Below are 27,242 nucleotides of genomic sequence, written 5' to 3'. Positions count from 1 at the left end.
GGTGGTTGGGTTGGTTGGTCCGGGTGTCCCAGAGGTGTTCTCTGAAACGCTCCGCAAGTAGCCGGCCTGTCTCCCCAATATAGAGGAGGCCACATCGGGTGCAGAGGATGCAATAGATGATATGTGTGGAGGTGCAGGTGAATCTGTGGCGGATATGGAAGTTTCCTTTGGGGCCTTGGAGGGAGGTGAGGGGGGAGGTGTGGGCGCAAGTCTTGCACCTCCTGCGGTTGCAGGGGAAGGTGCCGGGAGTGGAGGTTGGGTTGGTGGGGGCTGTGGATCTGACGAGGGAGTCACGGAGGGAGTGGTCTTTACGGAATGCTGATAGGGGAGGGGAGGGAAATATATCCTTGGTGGTGGGGTCCGTTTGGAGGTAGCGGAAATAACGGCGGATGATGCGCTGTACATGGAGATTGGTGGGGTGGTAGGTGAGGACCAGTGGGGTTCTGTCCTGGTGGCGGTTGGAGGGGCGGGGTTCAAGGGCGGAGGAGCGGGAAGTGGAAGAGATGCGGTGGAGGGCATCGTCGACCACGTCGGGGGGGAAATTGCGGTCCTTGAAGAAGGAGGCCATCTGGGTTGTGCGTTTTTGGAACTGGTCCTCCTGGGAGCAGATGCGGCGGAGTCGAAGGAATTGGGAGAATGGGATGGCGTTTTTACAGGGGGCAGGATGGGAGGAGGTGTAGTCCAGGTAGCTGTGGGAGTCGGTCGGTTTGTAGTAGATGTCCGTGTTGATTCGGTCGCCTGAGATAGAAATAGAAAGGTCGAGGAAGGGGAGTGAGGAATCTGAGACTGTCCAGGTGAATTTGAGGTCGGGGTGGAAGGTGTTGGTGAAGTGGATGAACTGTTCAACTTCCTCGTGGGAGCACGAGGCGGCACCGATACAGTCATCGATGTAGCGGAGGAAAAGGTGGGGGGTGGGGCCAGTGTAGTTGCGGAAGATGGATTGTTCCACATATCCTACGAAGAGGCAGGCATAGCTGGGGCCCATGCGGGTGCCCATGGCTACTCCTTTCGTTTGGAGGAAGTTATCTTAGCCTGCTGGACAAACTTTCCCCATTCCTGAAGAAGGGCTTATGCCCGAAACGTCGATTCTCCTGTTCCCTGGATGCTGCCTGACCTGCTGCGCTTTTCCAGCAACACATTTCCAGTTAGATAGGAAAGTCAGCTTAAAAGGGTGGAAGGTACAAAGCTTAGTAAGGAGGATAGTGAGGATGAGCAAACCAATCGTAACCAAAGCCTGGTGGGGATATGCTTAAATATATCCAAGCATTGCCTAAATTTGATGAGAAAGATGTAAAAGATATGCTAAACAAGTGAAGTGGCTGGTAACCATGTGAGTTTTGTTGATCCAAACAAAGTTAGTAGGTAGAGATAGTGATGTATTTGTATCACTATTATTGGAAATATCTGAGGAGTATGAGGCGGTGAAGCAAGCTCATATGAGCTTGTGCCAGAATCCGACAGACAGCATTTCAGGAATCTAAGGAGCAACCCTGGTCAAATGTACATTGAGTTTGAAAGGATCAAACAAAGTAATTTTGATAAGGGGATTAAAAATAGATCAAACATATGACATTCTTAGACAATTATTTTGGAGGAGTTCAAAAATTCATTGCCTGAAGTAGTGAGAAATGTGGAACAGCAGAGAGTTAAAACGGCAAGATTAGCAGCTGAAATGGCTGATGATTATGAATTATTCATGAATCAAAGTTTGGTTTCCAACATCAATTTCAATCCATGAAGGATAGAAATTGGGGAAAACAGAAATCCTCACGTGACAAGGGAAAGGTAGATCTCAGTGAAGATCATAAGGATAACTTATCACAGGGTTTTATAGGCTGATTAACCTAACCTCAATTATTGGTAAAATTCTAGAATCCATCATTAAGGATGAGATTTCTAAATTCTTGGAAGTGCAGGGTTGGATTAGAACAAGTCAGCATGGATTTAGTAAGGGAAAGTCGTGCCTGACAAACCTGTTAGAATTCTTTGAAGAGGTAACAAGTAAGTTAGACCAGGGAAACCCAGTGGATGTTATCTATCTAGACTTCCAAAAGATCTTTGATAAGGTGCCTCATGGGAGGCTGCTGAGTATGGTGAGGGTCCATGGTGTTCGAGGTGAGCTACGGACATGGATTGGGGATTGACTGTCTGACAGAAGGCAGAGAGTTGAGATAAAAGGTTCTTTTTTGGAATGGCAGCTGGTGATACATGGGGTCCCTCAGGGTTCAGTGTTGGGGCCTCAGCTGTTCACTTTATATATTAATGATCTGGGTGAAGGGATGGGGGGCATTCTGGCAGAGTTTGCCAATGATACAAAGTTAGGTGGACAGGCAGGTAGTACTGAGGAGGTGGGGAGGCTGCAGAAAGATTTAGACAGTTTTGGAGAGTGGTCCAAAAAATGGCTGATGAAATTTGAGCAAATGCGAGGTTTTGCACTTTGGAAAAAATAATACAGGCATGGACTATTTTTAAAACGGTGAGAAAATTCATAAAGCCAAAGTACAGAGGGATCTGGGAGTGCTAGTCCAGAATTCTCCAAAGGTTGATTTGCAGGTTGAGTCCGTGATTAAGAAAGCAAATGTAATGTTGTCATTTATCTCCAGAGGGTTGGAATATAAAAGCAGAGACGTGCTTCTAAGACGTTATAAAGCTCTAGTTAGGCCCCATTTAGAATACTGTGTCCAATTTTGAGCCACACACCTCAGGAAGGACATACTGGCACTGGAGCGTGTCCAGCGGAGATTCACAAGGATGATCCCTGGAATGGTAGGCCTAACATATGATGATTGGCTGAGGATCCTGGGATAGTATTTATTAGAGTTTAGAAGGTTGAGGGAGATCTAATAGAAACTTACAAGATAATGAATGGCTTGGAAAGGGTGGACGCTGGGAAGCTGTTTCCATTAGGTGGGGAGACTAGGACCCATGGGCACAGCCTTAAAATTAGAGGGAGTCAATTTAGTATGGAAATGAAGAGACATTTCTTCAACCAGAGAGCGGTGGGCCTGTGGAATTCATTGCAACGGAGCGCAGTGGAATCCGGGACTTTGGGTGACTTCAAGGCAGAGGTTGATTAAATTCTTGATCTCGCAAGGAATTAAGGGCTACGGGGAGAGTGCGGGTAAGTGGAATTGAAACACCCATCAGCCATGATTAAATGGCAAAGTGGACTTGATGGGACGAATTGCCTTGCTTCCACCTCTATGTCTTATGGTCTTAAAAAGGAAACCCATGAAGGGGAAAGAGAAGTTAAAAAGCTCCAGTGTTTTCACTGCAATAAAGTAGGCCACATGAAATCACAGTGGTGGTGAATTAGAAAAAGCACTGGGAAGACAGATGTAGGAAAACAGGATAAGCCAATGGATTTTGTTAGAATGGTAAAGGAAAGCCCAAGTGGAGGCTAAAAAGCTGCATCAGAATGTGCAACATGGTGGGAGTTTGGTTAAGGAGGAAGTGCCAGATCTTCTTAAATCATTTACTTACAAAGGTAAGGTTTACTCGCATAGGCCAGGAAGAGCAGGTGAAGGACTTACCATATTAAGAGATACCGCATCATGTCAATTTTTGATGTTGAGAGGTGAGGAGATATATAACTCAGAAGGACTATTGCCAGAAAACGTGTCATTATGTGGAACTTATGGTGAGGCAAGAAGTGCTCAATTATTTAGAATGAGGTTAGAATATCCAGTGAAAAGTAGAGAAGTGGTGGTAGGAGTACTAGAAGAATGCTCAGCTCCAGGAATACAATTTGTCCTTGTTAACAAAAAGCTGGTTCACAGGTAGGAGTGCTGCCTACTGTGGTTGAAAAGCCAGTGGAAAATCAAGCAACTGAGATATTGCAGATAGTGAATCCTGGGATTTTTCCTCACTGTGTGGTAATGGGGTCACAAAGTCACCAACTGAAACAGGAGGAGAAATCAAAGACTACAGATAAGAAAGTTGAAATAGAATTATCAGAGATGATATTTGATCAAATGATTGAGACAAAATAAGAACAGGTGGAGGACCATGTGGATGTCTTTGGCTCAGAGAAATTAACTGAGTTATAACAGAAAGATGAAAAACTGAAGCAATTAATAAATGAATAGGAAAGGATTAGATGGATATGGCCCAAGTGCAGGAAAATGGGGTTAGCGTGGATGGGCTTTTTGGTTGCATGGTTCCTGAAGAAGGGCTTATGCCCGAAACATCGATTCTCCTGTTCCTTGGATGCTGCCTGACCTGCTGCGCTTTTCCAGCAACATATTTTCAGCTCTGATCTCCAGCATCTGCAGCCCTCACTTTCTCTTTTTGGTTGCATGGACCAATTTGGGCCAAAGGGACTGTCTCCGTGCTGTAGGGGTCTGTGACTCTAAAACGTATTACCAGTGGGTTACAGAAAGGAGGTGTTGTGGGTGGTGCATGAAATCCCAGCAGGAGGTCATTTAGGGGTAAGAAAAACTAAAGCTAAAATACAAAAACGGTTTTACTGGCCCGGACTGCACAAGGAAATAGTTGAATTTTGCCAGGCATGTCATATTTGTCAGGTAATTAGAAAACTACAGGCAGTAATAAAACCCGTACCTTTAATACCCATTCCTGCATTTGAGGAACCTTTTACAAGAGTTTTAATTGAATGTATAGGACCCCTGCCGAAAACAAAACGTGGGAATCAGTATTTGTTAACATTAATGGGCGTGAGAGAAAGTGAGGACTGCAGAGGACTGGCGAGACAGAGTTGAAAAATGTGGCACTGGAGAGCACAGCAGATCAGGCAGCATCCAAGGAGCAGGAGAGTCGATGTTGTGGGCAAAAGCCCTTCATCAGAAATCAACATCCTGGATGACAGACAGCCCTCTGCTACAACACCTCCATTCCACATTCCACTGCCCTAACTGTTTCCCCCCAACAACAGAATAAATAGAGTTTCATTTGTCCTCACCCACCACCCTACTAGTCACTGCATCCAACGCATCATCTTTAACCACTTCCACCAACTCCAACTAGAGCCCACCACCAAGAACATCTTCCCCCTCCCCACCCCTCTCTGCCTTCCATAAGGACCATTCCTTCGACTGTCTTTGGTTTACACCACTCTCCCCACAAACCTCCACCCCCCCATGAATTCCCAGGTACCTTCCCCTGTAACCGGAAAAGATGCAAAACCTTCCCATCACCTCCATCCAGGGCCCCAAACAGTCCTTCCAGGTGAGATTGAGGTTCACCTGCCTCTCTTCCAACCTAGTTTACTGCATTAGGTGCTCCCGATGTGGTCTTCTCTACATCAGGGAGACCGAACTTAAACTTAGGGAAAGGTTCGCCGAGCATCGCAGCCGAGCTCACAGGGTCCCACATGGGAAGATCCTTTCTCAGCCCCTCCCCCTCCCTTCCCCTCTTGCCTGCCACCAACCGGATTTATTTCTCCCATTCACCAACCAGGTTGTACCCTCTGCCTATCTTCACGTATTCCTACTTCACCACCCTGACCCCCCCCCCCCCATTCCCTTCATCTGCAGCTCCCCCAGCACACACCCCCAAACCTGAAGAAGGGTGACGCTGAAATGTCAACTTCTCCACGTCCTGATGCTGCCTGGCTTGCTGTGCTTTTCCAGCCTCTTGCCTGTCTACTTTGGATTCCAGCAGCCGCTGCTTTTGTCTCTAACCCTTTAGCATTGGCACAGATTCAAAAAGAGATTGAATGCGTGCTCCAAGACAACATAATCAAAGTGATTTGCAGTGACTGGAGCTCACCCACGGTAATGGTGCCAAAACCAGATGGTACCCAACATTTATGTGTGGACTATTGCAAAGTCAATGCAGTTACAAAGACTGATACATATCTGATTCCATATTTGGAAGACTGTATTGAAAACATGATAGAAGCAACTTATACTTTGAAGTTGGACTAACTGAAAGGATACTGGCAGGTACCTTTATCTGAAAGACTGAGCATAATTTCAGCTTTCATAATACCGAATGGACTATATCAATTTAAAGTTATGCTATTTGGTATGAAAAATGCACCAGCCACATTTCAAAGGCTAAGCAATAAAGTCATTTCTGGATTAGTCAGTTGTGTGCTATATATCAACGATCTTGTGATCTTTAGTCACACATGGAAGGAACATTTGCAGCATTTATCAGAATTATTCGATTGACTTTGGGAGGCAAGTTTGGTGATAAACCTGGCTGAGAGTGAATTTGCCAAAGCCCTAGTCACCCTCCTGGGCCATATTATTGGACATGGACAGATGGCCCCACGGGACGTGAAAACAAAAGTTTTTGGAGAGTTTCACACCATCAACAAAGAGTGCAGGACTACGATTTCTAGGATTGAGTGAGTTTTATCGGAAATTCGTACTGACTGAATTACGAAAGAAAAGCGGGAAGTTTCAGTGGATGGCAGACTGTTAAAAGGCACTTGACAGCCTGAAATCTGTGTTAACCACTGCCACAGTATTAGCCGCACCTAATTGTGCAAAGCAATAGAAGGTGGCTATCGATGTGAATGATGTGGGTGTCGGTGTTGTACTCTTCCAAGAAAGTGAAGAGAAGGTAGAAAGGGCTATTGGATATTTCTCCAGGAAATTGAACATTTGTCAACAGAAATATTCGACAGAAATATTGAGAAGGAGACTTAGAACTTGGTGCTGGCATTACAACATTTCAACATTTATGTTGCCAGAAATGTATCTGAGACAATCATATGTACTGATCAAACTCATTAAAGTTTTTGGAGAAATTTAAGGACAAAAATTCCAGACTGTTCAGATGGACCTTATTATTGCAGCATTCAGTTCGAAAATTGTGCGTGTGGCAGGGCGAGCAAACGTGATTGGGCGCATTGTCAAGATTTGGATAAAAAACAGAGGCATTTGGTGGCAGGAGTAAACAGACTGAAATAGAATATAGTAGTGCATGTTTGCATGGTTATAGTTAATATATATGTATTGTAGTGTACTAACAGGATAAGACTAAGGGGGTTTCAAAATGAAGCCATCTTTGCATATTGATGGTTCATTCTTTTTTTAAGTGGGAGATATGATGATGCTGTCCTTAGTAAAGACAGAGGTGCCAATATGTCTGGAAGCGGCTACTTTAAACATTGGCAGGGGAGTGGCCAGTTCTCCCAGTTCAGGTTTTTTTCTAGTTTGGTTTGTTTCAGCAGGCAGTCAGGAGCTGCTGGTAGCAGAGAAACTGCTATAGTGAAAACCAGGTTCCATGCTTCAATAAATGTTTCTAGGCTGACTGTTCTCTCTGAAATCTCTCCTGTTTGTAAGAACCTGTGTTTGAATTTATCTTTTGCCAAGGGGTGTTTTTGGGATGTTGTGGGAATTCGAACAACTCCTTCGTTAAGTTGTGATATCGAGTTGATTGGGTTTTCAATTAGTTGTTATTCTAAATTCTGTTTTCTTTTGTTCATGCTTCAACAGTAGTATTAAAACAAGTTCAGTTTTGCTTAAAGTGATTTGACCAACTGCCGGAATAACCACTTTAAATCTGCCTTTAAAAAAGGAAAAAGTTAGAATCTGGGCTACCTTCTTAAAATGTTTTGAGGGGTTCTGGCCTGGTCCATAACACTTGTGATTTCACATAAGTCTGTTTGACTATAACCTGGTGTTGTGTGATTTCTAACCAGATTTCCTATATTACAACAATGATAAAAGTTGGAAGTATTTCATTGTCTGTAATGTTCTAAAATGTTCTGAAGAGTATTTGAAATTTCAGTGAATGTGAAGTGACAAAATCTCCTGGAATATTTTCAAAACAGATTGGCTTTCATCAGTCAGAGCATTGAGCATTGGAATTGGGAAGTTATGTTGCGGTAAGTACAGGATGTTGGTGAAGCTGCACTAGAGTATTGTGTTCAGTTTTGATTACCTTGCTACAGGACGGATGTTACTAAACTGGAAAGATTGCAGAAGAAATTTAGAAGAATGTTGCCATGACTCAACTGTCTGAGTTATCAGGCGAGGTTGGACATGCTCGAACCTTTTTCTTTTGAGTATAGAAGACTGAGGGGGGATCTTGTAGAAGTGTATGAGAGGCATGGATAGGGTGAATGCACTCAGTCTTTTTCCCAGAGTTGGGCAATCACAGACTAGAGGGCATCAGTTTAAGGTTAGAGGGGAAAGAATAAAAGGGAACAGAGGGATAACGTTTTTACACAGAGGGTGGTACGCGTATGGAATAAGCTGCTGGCAGAAGTTGTTGGGATGGGTGTATTAACAACATTTATAAGGCATTTGGACAAATACATGGATAGAAAAGGTTTAGAAGGATATGAGCCAATTGCAGGGACATGGGGTTAGCTTAGACGGACATTTTGGTCGGCGTGGACCAGTTTGACCCAAAGGGCCAGTTTCCATGCTGGTTGACCTCTGACATAGCCTGATAAGAGAGAACTGTTGACTCACTGTAAACTAAACGTGACCAAGAATGACATTGCTCCATTGTTTCTCAGTGACACCTGTCTGCATTCATTTAACAACACGAGAGAACCCTAATCCTAACCCTCACCCTAATCTAACGCTGACCCTACCAGGTGCACAAAAAACCCAACATTTTGATCAACTCTTCAACATTGAATGCACTGAGTGAATTGTTTATTTTCAAATTTGTATCTGTGGTCAAGCAAATACTTAACACTAGTTTATTCTCTTATTGATCTCAGAATTGCAATACTGAATAAACAGGTTATCACATTATTCATGGTATTGATTGGGACCAGTCTTATATAAAGGTTGGTTTTTGTCACATATGGAGTTGTCCTGACTCGGACCCAGAGCTGATCCTCATGATCAAGATGAAACATGCACTGTCTGCTGCCCAGAGCCATTCAGATAACTTCCTTGACCTTAATTGTCAGTTCTGACATGCTGTTGTTATGGGATAAATGGTGATCAGGAAAGCCTGTTCTTCAAATAGTACCAAATTAGCCTGGGATCAGTCAAGGGGAAAATACTAGATTCCATTATAACAGATTAAATAGCAGAACACTTGGAAAAAGTGGCAGAATCAGAAAGTCAGCATAGACTTGGGGTGGCACAGTGGCTGAGTGGTTAGTACTGCTGCCTCACAGCACCAGGGACCCAAGTTTGCCTCAGGCAACTGTCTGTGTGGAGTTTGCACATTCTCCCCGTGTCTGCGTGGAGTTCCTCTGGCTGCTCCAATTTCCTCCCATAATCCAAAGATGTGCAGGTTAGGTGAATTGGCCATGCTAAATTGCCCATAGTGTTCATGGATCTGTAGGTTAGGTGCATTAGTCAGGAGTAAATATAAGGTAGGGGAACGGGTCTGAGTGGGTTACTCTTTGGAGGGTCGTTGTGGACTTGTTGTGTTGAAGGGCCTTTTTCCACACTGTAGAGATTCTATTCTATTCCATAAGACTTACAAAGGGAAGTCATGCTTGACAAATCTACTGGAATTTTTTTAGGGTAAAGTTGATGAAGGGGCGCCAGTGGATTTGTTTTATTTGAACTTTCAGAAGGTTTCCAATAACAGTGCAGGGCAATATCTGTTGGTTGCTGAGGATGGTTACCCTGTCCTTACTTACAGATGCACCTATAATACAGCATTGTTAGAAACAATGGCCCCACTGCATGTTTCTCTGTATGAAGGGACTGCATTGATTAGATTAGATTAGATTAGATTACTTACAGTGTGGAAACAGACCCTTCGGCCCAACAAGTCCACACCGACCCGCCGAAGCGCAACCCACCCATACCCCTACATCTAACACTGCGGGCAATTTAGCATGGCCAATTCACCTAACCTGCACATTTTTGGATTATGGGACGAAACCACAGCACCCACGCAGACACTGGGAGAATGTGCAAACTTTACAGAGTGTCGCCTGAGGCAGGAATTGAACCTGTCTCTGGCGCTGTGAGGCAGCAGTGCTAACCACTGTGTCGCCCAATTCTGCTGGTTTCAATAAGAGCACTTCTGGTTCATAGAGGCATACAGCACAGAAACAGACCCTTCAGTCCAACTCATCCACACCGACAAGTATTCCCAAACTAAACTAGTCCCACTTGCCTGCACTTGGTCCATATCCCTCTAAACCTTTCTGTTCATGCACCCATCCAAATGTCATTTAAATTTTGTAACTGTAACTGCATTGACCACTTCCTCAGGAATCTCATTCCACATGCAAACCAATCACTGTCAAAACGTTGCCCCTCAGGTTCCTTTTAAACCTCTCTCCTCTCACCTTAAAAAAATGTCCCCCAGTTTTTGAGCTCCCCTATGCTAGTTCCTGGGCACTCCAATTACCAGTATTTGCAGTTGGTCAGAGAGATAGCATATGGCCATCAAATGGACATGTGAAATCCAAACAAATTTCTGGAGAAACTCAGCAGGTCAAGCAGCATCTATGTCAATGTTAACATAGACATAGAACAGTACAGCACAGTACAGGCCATTTGGCCCTCGATGTTGTGCCGGCCTTTTATCCTACTCTAAGATCAGACTAACTTACATATACTTCATTGTACTAACTTCCATATGCCTATCCAGGAGTCACTTAAATGTCCCTAATGTATCTGACTCAACTATCACTGCTGGCAGTGCATTCCACACACCCACCATTCTCTGTGTAAAGAACTTACCTCTGACATCTCCCCTGAATCTTCGATCAATTACATTAAAATTATGTCCCCTTGTGATTGACATTTTCGCCATGGGAAAAAGTCTGGCTATCCACACTATCTATGCTTCTCATCATCTTGTACACCTCTATCAAGTCACCTCTCATCCTTCTTCATTCCAATGAAAAAAGTCCTAGCTCCTTCAACCTTTCTTCATGAGACATGCCCTCCAGTCCAGGCAGCGTCCTAGTAAATCTCCTTTGCACTCTCTCTAAAGCTTCCTACAATGAGGCAACCAGAACTGAACACGATATTCTAAGTGTGGTCTAACCAGTGTTCTATAGAGCTGCAGCATAACATCGCACCTCTTGAACTCAATTCCCCTGCTAATGAAAGCCAGTACACCATACACCTTCTTAATAACTCTATCAACTTGAGTGGCAACTTTGAGGGATCTATGGACATGGAGCTCAAGATCCCTCTGTTCCTCCACACTGCCAAAAATCCTGACTTTAACCCTATTAAGAGTCCAATAACCTTTCTTTGGAAATGCATAAATTCGGAAGAAGAGTCATGCTAGACTCGAAACATTTACTCTGTTTTTCTTTCAATTGCTGCTGCCAAACTTGCTGAGTTTCTCCAACACTTCCTGTTTTTATTTCAGATTAAATGGTTGTCCATTTTGGAAGGATAAATAAGAATGCAGAGTACAGGGTTAACGGTAGGGTTCTTAGTAAGGTGGAGGAGCAGAGGGATCTTAGGCTCTATGTTCATAGATCTTTGAAAGTTGCCACTCAGGTGGATAGAGCTTGTAAGAAGGCCTATGGTGTATTAGCGTTCATTAGCAGAGGGATTGAATTCAAGAGTCGTGAAGTGATGTTGCAGCTGTACAGGACCTTGGTTTGGCCACATTTGGAGTACTGTGTGCAGTTCTGGTCGCCTCACTTTAGGAAAGATGTGGAAGCTTTGGAGAGGGTGCAGAGAAGATTTACCCGGATGTTGCCTGGAATGGAGAATAGGTCATATGAGGTTAGGTTGAGAGTGCTAGGCCTTTTCTCATTGGAACGGCGAAGGATGAGGGGTGACTTGATAGAGGTTTATAAGATGATCAGAGGAATAGATAGAGTAGACAGTCAGAAACTTTTTCCCCGGGTACAACAGAGTGTTACAAGGGGACATAAATTTAAGGTGAAGGGTGGAAGGTATAGGGGAGATGTCAGGGGTGGGTTCTTTACCCAGAGAGTGGTGCGCTGCCTGTGGGAGTGGTAGAGTCAGAATCATTGGTGACCTTTAAGCGGCAATTGGATAGGTACATGGATGGGTGCTTAAGCTAGGACAAATGTTCGGCACAACATCGTGGGCCGAAGGGCCTGTTCTGTGCTGTACTGTTCTATGTTCTATCTATGTTCTATTAATGGCATCTGCAGAATTTTGCTTTGAATGGAATTGTGAAATAACTGAAGAGATTAGAAAGGTTTGGGGTTTATGTTAAACAATTGTTTGGGCAGAAACTTGACTCCCTATTAAAAGCCTCCTTTTTCCATCTCCTATAACTCTGCCTCACCCAACTCTCCCTCAATTCATCTCCTACTCAAACTCTTATTCATTCTCGCCTCCTGTATTCTAGTGCTGATAACCTTGAGGTGACCTAAGACTTTGTGTCCCTATAAGTTTGTCATCAATGTTCTTCTCCAGCTCCTGGCTGAGCAGTATTCCTATTTCAGAATTCCCACCCTTGTTTTTAACTGATCCTGCTTTTGGCCCTGAGCATGATCCCATACCTGAGTCTGAGGAGATTCACAAAGAGTGGGAATGACCACCTTCTGAGCTCTCAAATAACAGTGCTCCCTGTCTTTTAGATACCGTAAAACTTACTTCATTATCATGCTTTATATCCTATTGGCTCAACCTTCCAGAGTTCTGGAGTGTCAACAGCTAGATTTGGGTCTTTGTTGGACATTGGGACTCTGCAGTCCTCACATAGGCACGTTCCCTGTAATTGGAGGTTGATCATGTGAGTTTCAGTTCCTTCATATGTAAATCCAGGAATGTTGTTAAAGTTACATTCTCAAGATAGATTTTAACAATAGATGCCATCTCAGCTCAGACAATACATTGAAGGTGTGAAGTTAAAGTCTGTCTGTGTCCCAATGTTAGGTCAGACTGATTCTAATTCTAAAGTGGGAAATATAGAATTTTACATGGATTTATGCAGTTTGTGTGTATGTGTGTAAAAGCTTGTGGGGTGAATTTGTATTTGCAGAATTACATTTTATTTTGCTCAAAAACTGCATAAATCCATGTAAAATTCTGTAAATCCCACTTTAGAAATAGAATCAGTCTGACCTAACATTGGGACACAGGCTTTAACTTCACACCTTCAGTGCAATATCTGAGCTGAGATGGCACCTATTGTTAAAATCTATCTTGAGAATGTAACTTTAACAACGTTCTGGGATTTACATTCAAAGGAACTGAAACTCATGTGATCACTGTAAAAGATGAATCTGTGTGAGCTACATTTGTTTGAGCTAAATTTGTCTAAAATTACATTCCATGACATTGCAATCCTGTTGCTATAGATTCTGTGTCGTATGATTCTGCTCCACAACCACCTGATGAAGATACAGGAAACATAGGAGATTTCAGTAGAAACTGGTTAAACCCAGTTGATCCTATTCTTTGAAATACTAATCCCTCAAATGTATGTGATGGCTTTCTGGAGCAGTATGTTGAGGAACCATGTAAGGAAAAGATGATTTTAGACTGAGTTTCTGCAATAAGAAAGTTAATTAATCATTTCAGAAATAGTGACCAAATGATAGAATTTTACATTGTTTGAAAGTGATGTAGTTCAATCAGAAACTCATCAATCAGAAACAACAGAACCCATGAAGATATGAAAAGAAAATTGCCTGTAGATTGACAACCACATTAAAATATATGATGATAGGTAGGCAGTGACTTAAATATTAAAAATTAATCTAGTTTACAACAAAATTGCATTCCATTATTGCACAAAACCCCAACAACGCAAGCATTCCAGCTATGGTTAATAATATCTTATTTGTTTATTTAGATTTTGTCGCAGTTAGATACAATTGCTTGGATATTCACAATCAATCTTATAAGCCAGGGAGAGAATGGGCGATTGCCTTCCCTGAAGGACAAAAGTGAATCAGATAAGTTTTTATGGTAATCAACAGTGGTTACATAGTCACCATTAGGCTAAATTTTAGTTCCAGATTTATTATTTGAAATGAAATTCCACCAGCTATGCATTACATTCCATGAACCCATGTCTGTAAAATGTTAGCTTGAGCACTTGGATGACCGGTCCAGTGGCATTACCACCATACCACTGCCCCACTTCATCCTCACTGCTAGTCAAAGTTGCATGATGCTTGGATTTATATACCATGTTTTATATATCATGTTCTCCTGTATCCAGGAGAATTTTAAAAATTTTCTCCTTGGATGTGGATGTCACTGAATGGACAAGCATTTATTGTATATCCACAGTTGTCCTTGAGAAGGGGGTGGTGAGCTGCCTTCTTGAACTGCTGCAGCCCATTTGTTGTAGGTGGACCCAAAACACTATTAGGAGGGAATTCCAGGATTTTGGCACAGCAACAGTGAAAAAACAGCTATATATTTCCAGTTCAGGATGCTGAGTGTCTTGGAGGAGAACTTGGAGGTGGTGCTGCCCCAATGTATCTGCTGCCCTTGTCCTTCTAGATGGAAGTGATGATAGGTTTGGAAGGTGCTGTATAAGGATCTTTGGTGAATTACCGCAGTGCATCTTGTAGATAGTACACACTGCTGCTACTGAGTGTTGGTGGTGGAGGGAGTGGACGCTTGTGGATTTGGTGCCAATCAAGTAGGCTGCTTTGCCCTGGATGGTGTCAAGCTTCTTGAGTGTTGTTGGAGCTGCCCCTGTTCAGGAAAATGGGGAGTATTCTGTCACACACTTTGTAGATAATGGATGGGCTTTGGGGAGTCAGGAGGTGAGTCATGTACCACAGTATTCTTAGCCTCTGATCTGCTCTTGTAACCATTGTGTTTATGTGGTGAGTCCAGATCAATTTCTAGTCAATACCCAGAGGAATTTAAACAAGTACTGCTTGAAATATTTCAGCTGACAATCTTTTAGTCCTCAAGAAGGTTTGTAATTGATATATTAGAAAAGCAGATGAGAAAACCAATGATGTGACTGGACTGAACTGATAGTGGATGCTCAGTGATTGGATTTTACCCATTTACCACCCTGAATGGGATCAAATCCCTGATATGAATTGAAAGAGCTTAATTAGCTGGTCAATATTCCAATGGACAATTTGTTTTTGTAACTGATATGGTCAGCATCAGACGATTACAAGTAGGGGTCTGAGGAAACATTTGAAGTTATTAAACTCACTGCTCCCAAAGTCCATGGACACTTTCCCCGTTACAGGTTTCTTTGTTATATTAAAGTGCCCTAGTTGGCAGTCTGCAACTGATTCCTGCATTTCTATTGTTTTACATTCATTATTGTAGTTCTGTAGTTCTGATTCTAACACTGTTGATCTTTGACCTGCATTCTTTTTCTCTTGCAGTTTATCGCGTTTGTATCCCTCTTTTTCATCCTCTTATCAATCACCACCTTTTGCCTCGAGACACATGAGGCTTTCAACAAGATCATTAACTTGACAGAATATACAGTGGTGGGGAACAGCACTCAGATAGTAAGTGTGTATGAGATAGAGACAGAGCCCGCCCTCATGTATGTGGAAGGCGTGTGTGTCATGTGGTTCACTTTGGAGTTTATGGTCCGCATTTCCTTCTGCCCTAATAAGCTGCTATTTGTTAAGAATATGCTGAATGTCATTGACTTTGTGGCTATTCTGCCCTTCTATCTGGAGCTGGCACTTCGTGGATTGACCTCCAAGGCAGCAAGGGATGTTCTGGGCTTCCTCCGGGTTGTCAGGTTTGTTCGGATTCTGCGGATCTTCAAGCTTACCCGGCATTTTGTGGGATTGAGGGTGTTGGGACACACCTTGAGAGCCAGCACCAATGAGTTCCTCCTGCTCATCATCTTCCTTGCACTGGGAATTCTAATCTTTGCCACAATGATCTACTATGCAGAGAGACTTGGTGAAAACCCTAACACTGTGAGCCCCACTCATTTCAAGAATATCCCCATTGGCTTCTGGTGGGCAGTAGTCACCATGACTACACTTGGCTATGGTGACATGTACCCCCAGACTTGGTCGGGTATGCTGGTGGGAGCATTATGCGCCCTGGCTGGTGTGCTTACTATTGCGATGCCAGTGCCAGTCATTGTCAATAACTTTGGAATGTATTACTCACTGGCAATGGCCAAACAAAAACTCCCCAAGAAACGCAGGAAGCACTTTCCCTGTGGGACGCATGCCAAGACTACAGGCCTTTGCAATTCAGACTTGAACTCTTCATGCAACAGCCCACAGAGTGACAGCAATCAAATTGCTGCTGAGGAGATAAGAGAGAGAAAGAACTCAGGTAGGAGTTTAAACCTGTTGTATTTCAGAGATTATGTGTGAGCACCATTGCTGTCTTATTATTGTGTCCTACCATTGGGAGCTTTACACTTCCAGTTTGAGGTGTTGTGAGGGTTTGGTACTCTGTGCACAGTCTCCTGTTGGCCCACAAATTGCTGGAGTCCTTTGATGTCATGCTATTGATTTGATGCTGCAAAATGCTGGAGATGAGAACTGCTAACAGCAGAACAAAAACAAATGCCTGAAAGTGATGCCCTTAATCAATAAAAGAAAGAAGGAAGTGAAAGAAAAGCATGCAGAAGGAAATAGTGAACACCAGAGCAGGAAATCAGCAGAATTAGAGACATAAAGAGCAATGGATGTAGATTTGCTCGCTGAGTTGCAAAGTTTGTTTTCAGATGTTTCATCATCATACTAGGTGACATCATCAGTGAACCTCCGGATGAAACACTGGTGGCATAGCCCGTTTTCTATTTATGTGGTTAGATTTCCTAGAAACATGGCATTCCAACCGGAACTCTATCAACAAACACATTGACTTGGATCCCATTTAACAAACTCTGAGAAAAAGAACCAGAAATGAAATCACCACAGGAAATGACATCACCAACCCAAGGAAACTTGGGCGGCACGGTGGCACAGTGGTTAGCACTGTTGCCTCACAGCGCCAGAGACCTGGGTTCAATTCCCGCCTCAGGCAACTGTCTGTGGAGTTTGCACATTCTCCCCGTGTCTGTGTGGGTTTCCTCCGGGTGCTCCGGTTTCCTCCCACAGTCCAAAAATGTGCAGGTCAGGTGAGTTGGCCACGCTAAATTGCCCGTAGTGTTGGGTGAAGGGGTAAATGTAGGGGAATGGGTGGGCTGCTCTTCGGAGGGTCGGTGTGGACTTGTTGGGCCGAAGGGCCTGTTTCCACACTGTAAGTAATCTAATCTAAACCTAAACACATAAATAGAAAGCGGGACATGCCACCAGTGCTTCATCTGGAGGTTCACTGATAATGTTACCTAGTACGGTGACAAAACATCTGAAAATAAACCTTCCAGCTCAGCGAGCAAACCTATATCCAGAACTTCAACCTGAGCTACAAATCTTCTCAAAACTCTCGAGAAAGAGCAATAGAGAGAGAATTAACAGAGACATTGAAATTAGTAAAAGTGGGAAAATAAGAAATAAATTCAATGGAACAGCAGAAAGAAAATTGCCAGAATGGTTTGCAGGATGAGGAATTTCAGTTATGTAGGGAGTTTTCAGAAGCTGGATTGTGCTCCTCACAGCAAAAGAAACTATGGAGAGATCTGAAAGAGGTATGACATTTACAAAGAGTTGTATGAGAATAAATAAGAATAAATTGTTACCCTAGGCAGCAGAGTTGTTAACCATTAGGATATAGCTTTAAACTGATAGGCAACAAGAACAACCAACATGAGGAAAACATTTATATTGTCAGGAGAGTTGTTGTGATCTGCAATAAGCTGCCTGAAAAGACAGTGGAAGCAGACTCCAGAATAATGTTTCAAGGCAATTTGGATAAATATTGAGAAGGGAAGATTTTTTTTAGGACAATGGGAAATAGAGATTGGGAATAATCGGAGAATGCTTTCAAATAATGGTACAAAGATAGTGGTCTCAGCTGTTTCCTGCTGTGCTGGAGAATCCTATGCCTCTAAGATTCTAAGCTGAGGACATTGTAATGAAAGGAGAAAGTGAGGACTGCAGATGCTGGAGATCAGAGCTGAAAAATGTGTTGCTGGAAAAGCGCAGCAGGTCAGGCAGCATCCAAGGAGCAGGAGAATCGACGTTTCGGGCATAAGCCCGATTCCTGAAGAAGGGCTTGCCTGAAACGTCGATTCTCCTGCTCCTTGGATGCTGCCTGACCTGCTGCGCTTTACCAGCAACACATTTTTCAACATTATAATGAAGTTGTGTTTGAAAACTGCCGAAATAGTTCTTGTGAAGTCAGAACATGAACAACACATGTATCATGACACATGTGGCAGTGCATGCATGTCCTGGCTGTCTCTTGTCTTCTCATTTCACAACTTCCTTTCTTGTAAACTTTTTTTTTTCTGGGACAAAGAAAAAGTGATGTTGCAGTGACGTTTACAAGATACTGAGCAGAAATTCTCTCTGTTCCAAGACTCAAAACAGAATGGTGAAGCAAACATGGCCCAATCTGATGAGGAAAATGCTGCACTGAACCAACCATTGACAGCCGATGAGAGTCAGGTGCTCAGATGCTCCAGTATGAGGGACAAAAACAAGAAAGGGACAACCTGTTTCTTATTGACAGCTGGTGAGTTAACAATCCAAAGGAAAGGGCAACAGTTTATTGTCCTCTTGGCTTTCACATGTGAAATTTGGGTCCTATTCTCAGGATGGAATTTAATGCCTTTCTCTGAAGTTAGTTAGATGGTGGTGGAATGGATACTTAATTACGTACCTTCATACTTTTGGCTTGATTAAATTTGTGATTGGGAGGCCTATGGACAGCCTATACAAACCACTCCCAATTGAGCCCTTAATGTGAACAATTAATGACCAGAAGTATGAATGAGAGTGCGTGTTTGTGTGTGATTGTGAGTGTCTGTGAGAGTACTGTAGTGACTAAGATAGATTGTGTATGAGTATCAGGTGTTTAACAAAGTTGATGGGAGTATTAGCAAAGATAATGTTACTGTTTTTTGCAAGGTCCGTGAAGGTTTGTAGCTCAGGTTGAGGTTTAGAGTGTCAGTTTGCTCGCTGAGCTGTAGGTTTGATATCCAGACGTTTCATTACCTGGCTAGGTAACATCATCAGTGGCGATCTCCAAGTGAAGCGAAGCTGTTGTCTCCTGCTTTCTATTTATATGTTTGTCCTGGATGGGGTTCCTGGGGTTTGTGGTGATGTCATTTCCTGTTCATTTTCTGAGGGGTTGATAGATGGTATCTCGATCTATGTGTTTGTTTATGGCGTTGTGGTTGGAGTGCCAGGCCTCTAGGAATTCTCTGGCATGTCTTTGCTTAGCCTGTCCCAGGATAGATATGTTGTCCCAGTCGAAATGGTGGTTCACCTCCATAAATGTCAATCTGGCAAAGAAAACACTTACCATACTTTTAGAAGAGACCATCACACACACCCCAACCACCACCAATCACATTACCAACGAAAACATCATGAAGCTAGTCGACCTGTGCCTCACCACCCACTTCACCTTCAACAACATAATCTACAAACAAACCAATGGCACACCCATGGGATCTCCGTTATCAGGATTCATAGCAGAAGCAGTAATGCAAAGACTAGAACAAACAGCCCTATCAACCATCAAACCAAAAATCTGGTTCCGCTACGTAAATGACACTTTTGTCATCACAAAACGAAACAAGATAGAAGAGACATTTAACATCATCAACAACACCCTCACAGTCATAAAGTTCACCAAGGAGGAAGAAACCGACAACAAACTCGCATTCCTGGACGTCACAGTCGAAAGAAAGGACAATGGAGAATTACAAACCTGCGTATACAGAAAACTGACAAACACTGACCAAATACTTAACTACACCAGCAACCATCCCAACATACACAAACGAAGCGGTATCAGAACACTATTCCAATGAGCCACCTCACACTGCAGCATAGACGAACTTCGGAAAACAGAGGAGAACCACCTATACAACGTATTCAAGAAGAACGGATACTCAAAAAATACAGTGCGCAGATTCCTCAAGAACAAACCAAACGCAGCCAGAAACCCTAACCACCTTACCATACATCAAAGAAGTTTCAGAAATGACAGCCAGACTACTAAGACCCCTCGGAATCCTAGTAGCACACAAACCCACCAACACTCTCAAACAAAAACTAACAAACTTAAAAGACCCATAACAATCCATGGACAAAACCAACGTCGACTACAAAATTCCATGCAAGGACTGCCACAAACACTATGTAGGACAAACAGGAAGAAAGTTAGCCACCAGGATACACGAACACCAGCTAGCCACAAAAAGACACGACCCTCTCTCCCTCGTAGCCCTACACGTGGAGGGAAAAAAACCACCATTTCGACAGGGACAACACATCTATCCTGGGACAGGCTAAGCAAAGACATGCTAGAGAATTCCTCGAGGCCTGGCACTCCACCACAACGCCATAAACAAACACATAGATCTAGATACCATCTATCAACCCCTCAGAAAACAAACAGGAAGTGACATCACCACAAACCCCAAGAACCCCATCCGGGACAAACATATAAATAGAAAGCAGGAGACAACAGCTTCGCTTCACTTGGAGGTCGCCACTGATGATGTTACCTAGCCAGGTAATGAAACGCCTGGATATCAAACTTACAGCTTAGCGAGCAAACCTACACCCATAATGTTTCTGTTCTGAACAGTTCTGAAGAAGGACATGTAATGTTAACTTTTTTTTATCCACAGATGCTGCCAGACCTGCTTAACTTCTCCAGCAATTTCTGTTTTTGTTTCTAACGTGCAATCAGTATTCACCAGTGGTGGGCAGGGGGCTCACTGTGTGATAACCATAAACATAAACCCTGTTGAGTTTGCTTCTGGGATCCTGAGGGGTTCCCTAAATAAAATGCACTCAGTGCACAATCAAAATGGAAAGCACGGGGACATAGGTGGCTCTTTGAGATACAAGTCCCTCCTGCCTTCACTCAATTGTGGTCTGGGATCCTCAGTGCCCCTGAGCTTCAGGTAAGTGCATTACCATAGCAGCCACCATACGCACTGGTGCTGTTGATCAATGCTCAGTGGGAGTGGGAATTGCATGTATTAGAAGACCTGCTGCTGCCCAGCTGAGTGCACGATTGGCATTTAAAGCAATAGGCCCCTTTGACAGAGGCAACACGGGACTCCCAACAGTTCTCCAGCAAAGTGGGCAGCACTCACATCAAAAAAAAACAAAGAACTGAAAATGCTGGAAATCAGAGACAAAAACAGAAATTGCTGGAGAAACTCATCAAGTTTGGCAGCATCTGTGGAGAGAAAGCAGAGTTAGCATTTTATGTCCCATGACTCTTCATCAGAACTGTTTAGAATAGAAACATTGTCTCTGCTAAGACTTCCATCAATTTCACACTCAATCTATATACTCACTCACGAACTATCACAGGCCCTCACAATCACATTTTTGTAATGGGTGCAGTGAGAGCAAGGACCAAGGGGGCTGTCGGGAAGGTAAACTAATCATATAAAAGGCTTACCTCGTGAATAGGCAGAGTGCATGCAGAGCAGGAGCCAACACGGGATAGCTGAGTAAGTGAGATTATATGTTTGGGCGTTTGCTTTACTCTAAACACTACTCAGATAGTGTCTCCCACCCATCCTCCTCCTCTAACCAAAAAAAAGGTTCTGTGTGCCAGCTTGGTAAGGTTACTAGTTTTTTTTTTCAGTAGTCTCTTTGGGAATTCAGAACAGTTGGAATGGATGTTAGGACAGTTGAATGCTCTTCCTGCAGATTGTGGGAGGCAATGGTCACCACTAGTGTCCCTGCTGACTTCATCAGCGGGAAGTGCACCCAACTCCAGCTCCTCGGAGATTGCATTAAGGAACTGGTGCTGGAGCTGGATAACCTTTGGATCATTCGGAAGGCGGAGGGGGTAATTGAGAGGAGTGACTGGGAGGTAGTCACACCTCAGGTACAGGAAGAAGGTAGTTGGGTTACAGTTCAGGGGATGAAAAGGGAACGGGCAGACAGTGCAGGGATCCCCGGTGGCCGTTCTCCTCAACAACAAGTATACCGTTTTGGAAACTGTTAAGGGTAAGCCATAAGGTACGGGTCTCTGGCACAGAGTCTGTCCTGTTGTTCAGAAAGGAAAGAGGGAGAGGAGTAGAGCATTAGTTATTGGGGACTCCACAGTTAGGGGGACGGATAGGAGGTTCTGTGGGAACGAGAGAGACTCACTGTTGGTGTGTTACCTCCCAGGTGCCAGGGTTTGTGATGTCTCAGATCATGTTTTCGGCATCCTAAAGGGAGAGGGGGAGCAGCCCCAAGTTGTGGGCCACATAGGCACCAATGACATCGGTAGGAAAAGGGATGGGGATGTAAGGCAGAAATTCAAGGAGCTAGGCTGGAAGCTTTGAGTTAGAACAAACAGAGTTGTTATCTCTGGTTTGTTATCCGTGCCACATGCTAGTGAGGTGAGGAATAGGGAGAGAGCGCGGTTGAACACATGGCTACAGGGATGGTGCAGGAGGGAGTGATTCAGATGCTTGGATAATTGGGGGTCATTCCGTGGTAGGTCGGACCTGTACAAACAGGATGGTCTACACCAGAACCAGAGGGGTATCAATATCCTGGGGAGGTTTGCTAATGCCCTTCAAGAGGATTTAAACTAATTTATCAGGGGGCTGAGAACTGGAATTGTAGCTCCAGTGTACAGGAAGTTGAGAGTAGTGAGATCATGAATAAGGTTTCAAGGTCGCGGAAGTATACCAGCAGGCAGGAAGGTGGTTTGAAGTATGTCCACATCAACACCAGGAGCATCCGGAATAAGGTGGGTGAACCTGCAGCGTGGGTTGGTACCTGAGATTTTGATGTTGTGGCCAGTTCAGAGATATGGATACAGCAGGGATAGGAATGGTTGTTACAGGTTTCGGGATTTAGATGTTTCAATAAGAACAGGGAAGGTGGTATAAAAGGGGGAGGTGTGGCATTGTTAGTCAAGAACAGTATTACAGTGGCAGAAAGAACATTTGATGAGGACTCGTCCACTGAGGTAGTATGGGCTGAGGTTAGAAACAGGAAAGGAGAAGCCACCCTGTTGGGAGTTTTCTATAAACCTCCGAAAAGTTCCAGAGATGTAACGGATAGTATAGCAAAGATGATTCTAGGTAGGAGTGAGAGAGACAGGGTAGTTGTTATGGAGGACTTTAACTTTTCTAATGTTGACTGGAAATGCGATAGTTCAAGTACCTTAGATGGGTCGGTTTTTGTCCAATGTGTGCAGGAGGGTTTCCTGACTCAGTATGTAGACAGGCCAACAATAGGCGAGGCCACATTGGATTTGGTATTGGATAATGAACTGGGCCAAGTGTTAGATTTGGAGGTAGGTGAGCACTTTGGTGATAGTCAAGATTAGAGTGGTGCTGGAAAAGCACAGCAGGTCAGGCAACATCGAAGGAGCAGGAAAATCGATGTTTCGGACAAAAGCCCTACATCAGCCTTTGCTCAGTTAGGGTGCTTGAGAGTTACAAGTTAGCCAGGGAGGACTTAAAGACAGAGCTAAGAAGAGCCAAGAGGGGACATGAGAAGTCTTTGGCAGGTAGGATCAAGGAAAACCCTAAAGCTTTCTATAGGTATATCAGGAATAAAAGAATGATGAGAGATGGATTAGGGCCTGTCAAGGACAGTAGTGAGACGTTGTCTGAAGAAATATGAGAGGTGCTAAATGAATATTTTTTGTCAGTATTCACACAGGAAAAAGACAATGTTGTCAAGGAGAGTACTGAGATACAGACTCTTAGACTAGAGGGGATTGAGGTTCACAAGGAGGAGGTGTTAGCAATTCTGGAAAGTCTGAAAATACATAAGTCCTTTGGGCTGGATGGGATTTATCCTAGGATTCTCTGGGAAGCCAGGGAGGAGATTGCCGAGCCTTTGGCTTTGATTTTTATGTTGTCATTGTTTACAGGAATAGTGCCAGAAGACTGGAGGATAGCAAATGTTGTTCCCTTGCTAAGAAGGGGAGTAGAGACAACCCTGGTAATTATAGACCAGTGAGTCTTACTTCGGTTGTGGGTAAAGTGTTGGAAAGAGATAGGATTTATAATCATCTGGAAAGGAATAAGTTGATTAGGGATAGTCAACACAGTTTTGTTAAGGGTAGGTCATGACTCACAAACCTTATTGAGTTCTTTGAGAAGGTGATCAAACAGGTGGATGAGGGTAAAGTGGTTGATGTGGTGTATATGGATTTCAGTAAAGTGTTTGATAGGGTTCCCCACAATAGGCTATTGCAGAAAATAAGGAGGCATGGGATTGAGGGGGATTTAGTGGTTTGGATCAGAAATTGGCTAGCTGAAAGAAGACAGAGGGTGGTGGTTGATGGGAAATGTTCATCCTGGAGTTCAGTTGCTAGTGGTGTACCGCAAGAATTTGTTTTGAGGCTACTGTTATTTGTCATTTTTATGAACGACCTGGATGAGGACGTAAAAGGATGGGTTAGTAAATTTGCGGCTGATACTAAAGTCATTGGAGTTGTGGATAGTGTGGAAGGATGTTGCAGGTTACAGAGGAACTTAGATAAGCTGCAGAGCTGGGCTGAGAGGTGGCAAATGGAGTTTAATGCAGAAAAGTGGAACGTGATTCACTTTGGAAGGTGGAGGAATGCAGAGTAGATTAGATTAGATTACATTACAGTGTAGAAACAGGCCCTTCGGCCCAACAAGTCCACACCGACCCGCCGAAGCGAAACCCACCCATACCCCTACATTTACCCCTTACCTAACACTACGGGCAATTTAGCATGGCCAATTCACCTGACCCTGCACATCTTTTGGACTGTGGGAGGAAACCGGAGCACCCGGAGGAAACCCACGCAGACACGGGGAGAACGTGCAAACTCCACACAGTCAGTCGCCTGAGGCGGGAATTGAACCCGGGTCTCAGGCGCTGTGAGGCAGCAGTGCTAACCACTGTGCCACCGTGCCGCCCACAAAGTACTGGGCTAATCGTAAGATTCTTGGTAGTGTAGATGAGCAGGGAGATCTCAGTGTCCATGTGCATAGATCTCAGAAAGTTGCCACCCAGGTTGATAGGGTTGTTAAGAAAATGTACAGTGTGTTAGCTTTTATTGGTAGAGGGATTGAGTTTCGGAGCCATGAGGTCATGTTGCAACTGTGCAAAACTCTTGGAGTACTGCATACAGATCTGATCACCGCATTATAAAAAGGTCGTGGAAGCATTGGAAATGGTGCAGAGGACATTTACCAGGATGTTACCTGATATGGAGAGAAGGTCTTATGAGGAAAGGCTGAGAGACTTGAGGCTGTTTTCATTAGAGAAGAAGATTAAGAGGTGACTTAATAGAGACATACAAGATGATCAGAGGAATAGATAGGGTGGACAGTGAGAGCCTTTTTCCTCGGTTCGTGACGGCTAGCATGAGGGGGCATAACTTTAAATTGAGGGGTGTTAAATATAGGACAGATGTCAGGTAGGTTCTTTACTCCGAGAGTAGTAAGGGTGTGGAATGCCTTACCTGCAACTCTAGTAGACTCGCCAACTTTAAGGGCATTTAAATGGTCATTGGATAAATATAAGGATGATAATGGAATAGAGTAAATTAGATGGGTTTCATGTTGGTTTCACAGGTAGGCGCAACATCTAGGGCCGAAGAGCCTGCACTGCACTGTAGTGTTCTATGTTCTATGTTCTGTCACAAACAAACAGTAATCATAGTCACATATACTCATACAGAGACACACTCGTGTGCGCACACACAAACTTGCATGTACACACAAACACACACACACTCAGAATTTCACACAGTTTGACATGCACTCTAACACTCAAATTTACTTTTGCACCTATTGACTCTCACATACACTTTCACTTGGATGCATACATTCATTTACTCTAAGACATTTTAACACATTCACTCACTCTCATACTGACTCACACAGACTCTCACTAGTAAATACTCTCATTCATGTGCTTTCACACACACTATTTCTCACACACTTGCTTTCAATTGTGCACACACTCGCACAGTTTCACTTCAAATTTATTGTAATCTCCTGTCATGTTTGATGATGTACAGTGCTAGTATTAGTTGGGAAGTTCTCTCTGTTGTATTTTGTTATATTTTGTGATTTTTGTTTGACACAGAGAACTGCAAAGATGTCCACAAAGTTAACTACACTCAAGCAGAAGTAATCACCCTGTCTTAATGGTAAATAGTGGAGGTCGGAGAGCAAAGGGCGAACATCCTTGTTTTGTCCAAAGTGAAACAATGACAAGTTCCAGACCACAGCAATCTGGCTGCACCAATCGGGTTGAAGATCAGAAGCTAGGAACCATTGAATACTCATAACTATTAAATTGGCTGTAATATATATCTACATAATCCTGTAAAAGCATGACTGTACGGTGGTTCTGTAAAATATGTATTATGGAAAAAAGTAAGTATATTTATTATATATATAAATAGGTTTCTAGATATGTACTATATACATTTGTTAACATGTAGATCATAATGTGCAAAGATCTCTGAAATTCCAGCAATAGATAAATGATCTTTATTTTATCATTACTTGTTGCACATTTTATATTTGTCTACTACTATCTAATATTGTGTTCAAGGAAAGATGTATGAATTTTACCTCTGTAAGTAACTTATTATGTAGTCTGTTGTATTTTAGTTTTAGGTGTAACCAATCAACAGAATTAACATTTCGAAAGTTCTTGAAGTAAACAACATCTCGTGAGTTCCAAGTTTATTAGCAATGAACTAAGTCAAGCTCCCATTCACAGTAAAACTAAGATTCCAGTAAGAATGTGAAAAGTTGCCAATGGAATAAATCTGAGGTAAATGCAGAAAATGGTGGAGATAGTCAGTGTGTCAGAGCATACAGAATAACTAAAAACTACAACCCAAACATAAAACAATAACCTTTCTTTTGAAAGCTGATTAATCTACTGTGTATTTCTAGAGTGGTCTTAATGTTCTAATATTACATCAGGGGGATTGTGATGTTGGTAAGTTTGATAAGTCGCATTTCTGTGTCCTTTCTAATGTGCTGTAATGTCCTGTGTTCTGTGTCTCTGGCAATAATCAACAACATTGCACCTTAATGTCATGTTTATATGTTGTTGAGCATGAAGCTGTACCATTGTACTTGGATGGAAATAAAGAAATTATCCTTTTCCAGTTAACTTTAATGTTTCATGTTTTATGTCTCAAAATGGATCTTGTTTCAAGCATTCAGAATCAGAGAATGATGCAGTTCAGAAAGAGACCATTTGATCCATCATGTCTACACTTGGCTTGTGAAAACCTCTCTAATCAATCTGATTCTGCTTTTCACAGTTATGCAAAATCTTGCTTTTCAAATGTTTTGTCTAATTCCCCTTTGAAATTTGTAATTGAATCTGTTTCCACTGTCCTATCAGCCAGCATTCTCTTACTTGTCCTTCCTCC

The 27,242-nt window shown here is 43.1% G+C and overlaps 1 protein-coding gene across 2 annotated transcripts in view; it reads left to right on the top strand.

The window, feature by feature from the left end:
• The window catches only part of LOC122564191 (voltage-gated potassium channel KCNC1-like), a 74,016-nt gene extending 46,994 nt beyond the window's left edge, over positions 1-27,022 (top strand). The window contains exons 2-4 of one of the 2 annotated variants that reach the window (XM_043718883.2): positions 15,167-16,091; positions 18,228-18,383; positions 25,931-27,022. In XM_043718883.2, coding sequence (XP_043574818.2) covers positions 15,167-16,091; positions 18,228-18,383; positions 25,931-25,992 — 1,143 coding nt within the window. In that variant the 3' untranslated portion in view covers positions 25,993-27,022. Of the gene's footprint in view, positions 1-15,166; positions 16,092-18,167; positions 18,384-25,930 lie in introns of those variants that run through there. The other variant, XM_087973400.1, reaches the window with a different exon arrangement.
• The last annotated feature ends 220 nt before the right edge of the window (positions 27,023-27,242 follow it).

Source organism: Chiloscyllium plagiosum, unplaced genomic scaffold (assembly GCF_037043375.1).
Source record: "Chiloscyllium plagiosum isolate Xiang-an unplaced genomic scaffold, Cpla_swu_hap1 HiC_scaffold_26, whole genome shotgun sequence".
Classification (NCBI taxonomy): Eukaryota; Metazoa; Chordata; class Chondrichthyes; order Orectolobiformes; family Hemiscylliidae; genus Chiloscyllium; species Chiloscyllium plagiosum.
Note: the sequence above shows the minus strand (reverse complement) of the source record. Positions and strands in the feature narration are given on the sequence as shown.